Raw genomic sequence first — 1,257 nt, forward strand, 5'->3', positions numbered from 1 at the left:
CCGCGATTCAGATTGTCAGGGTGTTTCAAGATTTCTATGCCTTCGCGGTGTTTCCGTGCGAAATAGCTTTGGGACGGGGCCAGCATGGTGGCTTTGTCGAACTGGATGGCGTGTCCGGTCTCGATCTTGTGTTCGGCTAGAGCTGATTGTGAGAAGTGGCCGTATTTGGTACATCGCTGGTGTTCTTTGATTCGTGTACTAATCTTCCTCCCGCTTTCTCCTATGTACACTTTGCCGCAGGAGCATGGGACCTTGTAGACCCCTGAGGCTGTCAAAGGGGGTCTCCGGTCCTTGGGATTGAGGAGCATTTGTGAGAGCTTGTTGCAAGGTTTGAAAATCGCTTTGATGTTGTGTTTGCTCAGGATTCTGCTGATGCGGTCCGTGGTGCCTCTGACGTATGGGAGTACTACTGCCTTAATCTTCTCTTTCTCTGTCTCTGGTGTCGTGGTGTTGTTCTGGCCGGATTCCTTGTTGGTCAGCTTATTGATGGTACGGTTGATGTTTCTGCTGCTGTATCCGTTCCTGGTCAGGGTTCGGTGAAGGTGGTTTAGCTCTCCGTTCAGGGCGGCTGGTTCCGAGATGGAGAGTGCTCTGTGGACTAGAGAGCTAATTACCGAATTCTTTTGGGCGGGGTGATGGTGGGAGTTTGCGTGGAGGTATCGGTCCGTGTGCGTTGGTTTGCGGTAGACGTTGTGGCTTAGGGTGCCGTCTTCGTTCCTACGGACCATGACATCCAGGAAGGGGATTTGAAAATTCTGTTCGGTCTCCATTGTGAATTGGATGTTGGGATGTTGGGAGTTGATGAAAGTGAGGAATTGAGGTAGAGTTTCCCTTCCGTGGTTCCAGATGACGAAGGTGTCGTCCACGTACCGGAACCATGTGGAGGGTTTTAGTGGGGCCTTCTTCAGGATTTCATTCTCGAAGTGTTCCATAAAGATGTTTGCGATGATGGGTGATATCGGGGATCCCATTGCTGCTCCCGTGATTTGTTCGTAGAATTCTCCTTCGAACTTGAAATAGGTGAAGTTCCTCCTTCCAGTCGTTTATTTGAAAATCGTAACATCGTCCAGCGATGTACGGATCTCACTCTTGTCCGGTAAATCAAAAGTCGCTCCGATCAAACCGTTAAGTATTCCGCGTATGGAGTTGTCAGCCGCCGCATTACTTACGTGCCTCATTAAATTTCTTCGCAAAACGATTTCCGTTGAATCGTCCGCATGCTACTGCTGCACGGACTCGACCGTCACCCTCGCTTGG

General features: G+C 50.3%; 1 protein-coding gene across 1 annotated transcript; it reads right to left on the bottom strand.

Moving 5' to 3' along the window:
- Positions 1 to 40: 40 nt before the first annotated feature.
- On the bottom strand, positions 41 to 971 carry LOC105570806 (the record flags this gene model as incomplete). Its single annotated transcript, XM_012028257.1, has 1 exon — positions 41 to 971. A coding segment is annotated over exon 1 (931 nt), but the record flags the coding sequence as incomplete, so codon positions are not given.
- Positions 972 to 1,257: the final 286 nt, after the last annotated feature.

This window comes from Vollenhovia emeryi, unplaced genomic scaffold (assembly GCF_000949405.1).
Source record: "Vollenhovia emeryi isolate VEMERY1.0 unplaced genomic scaffold, V.emery_V1.0 DF950036.1, whole genome shotgun sequence".
Lineage (NCBI taxonomy): Eukaryota > Metazoa > Arthropoda > Insecta > Hymenoptera > Formicidae > Vollenhovia > Vollenhovia emeryi.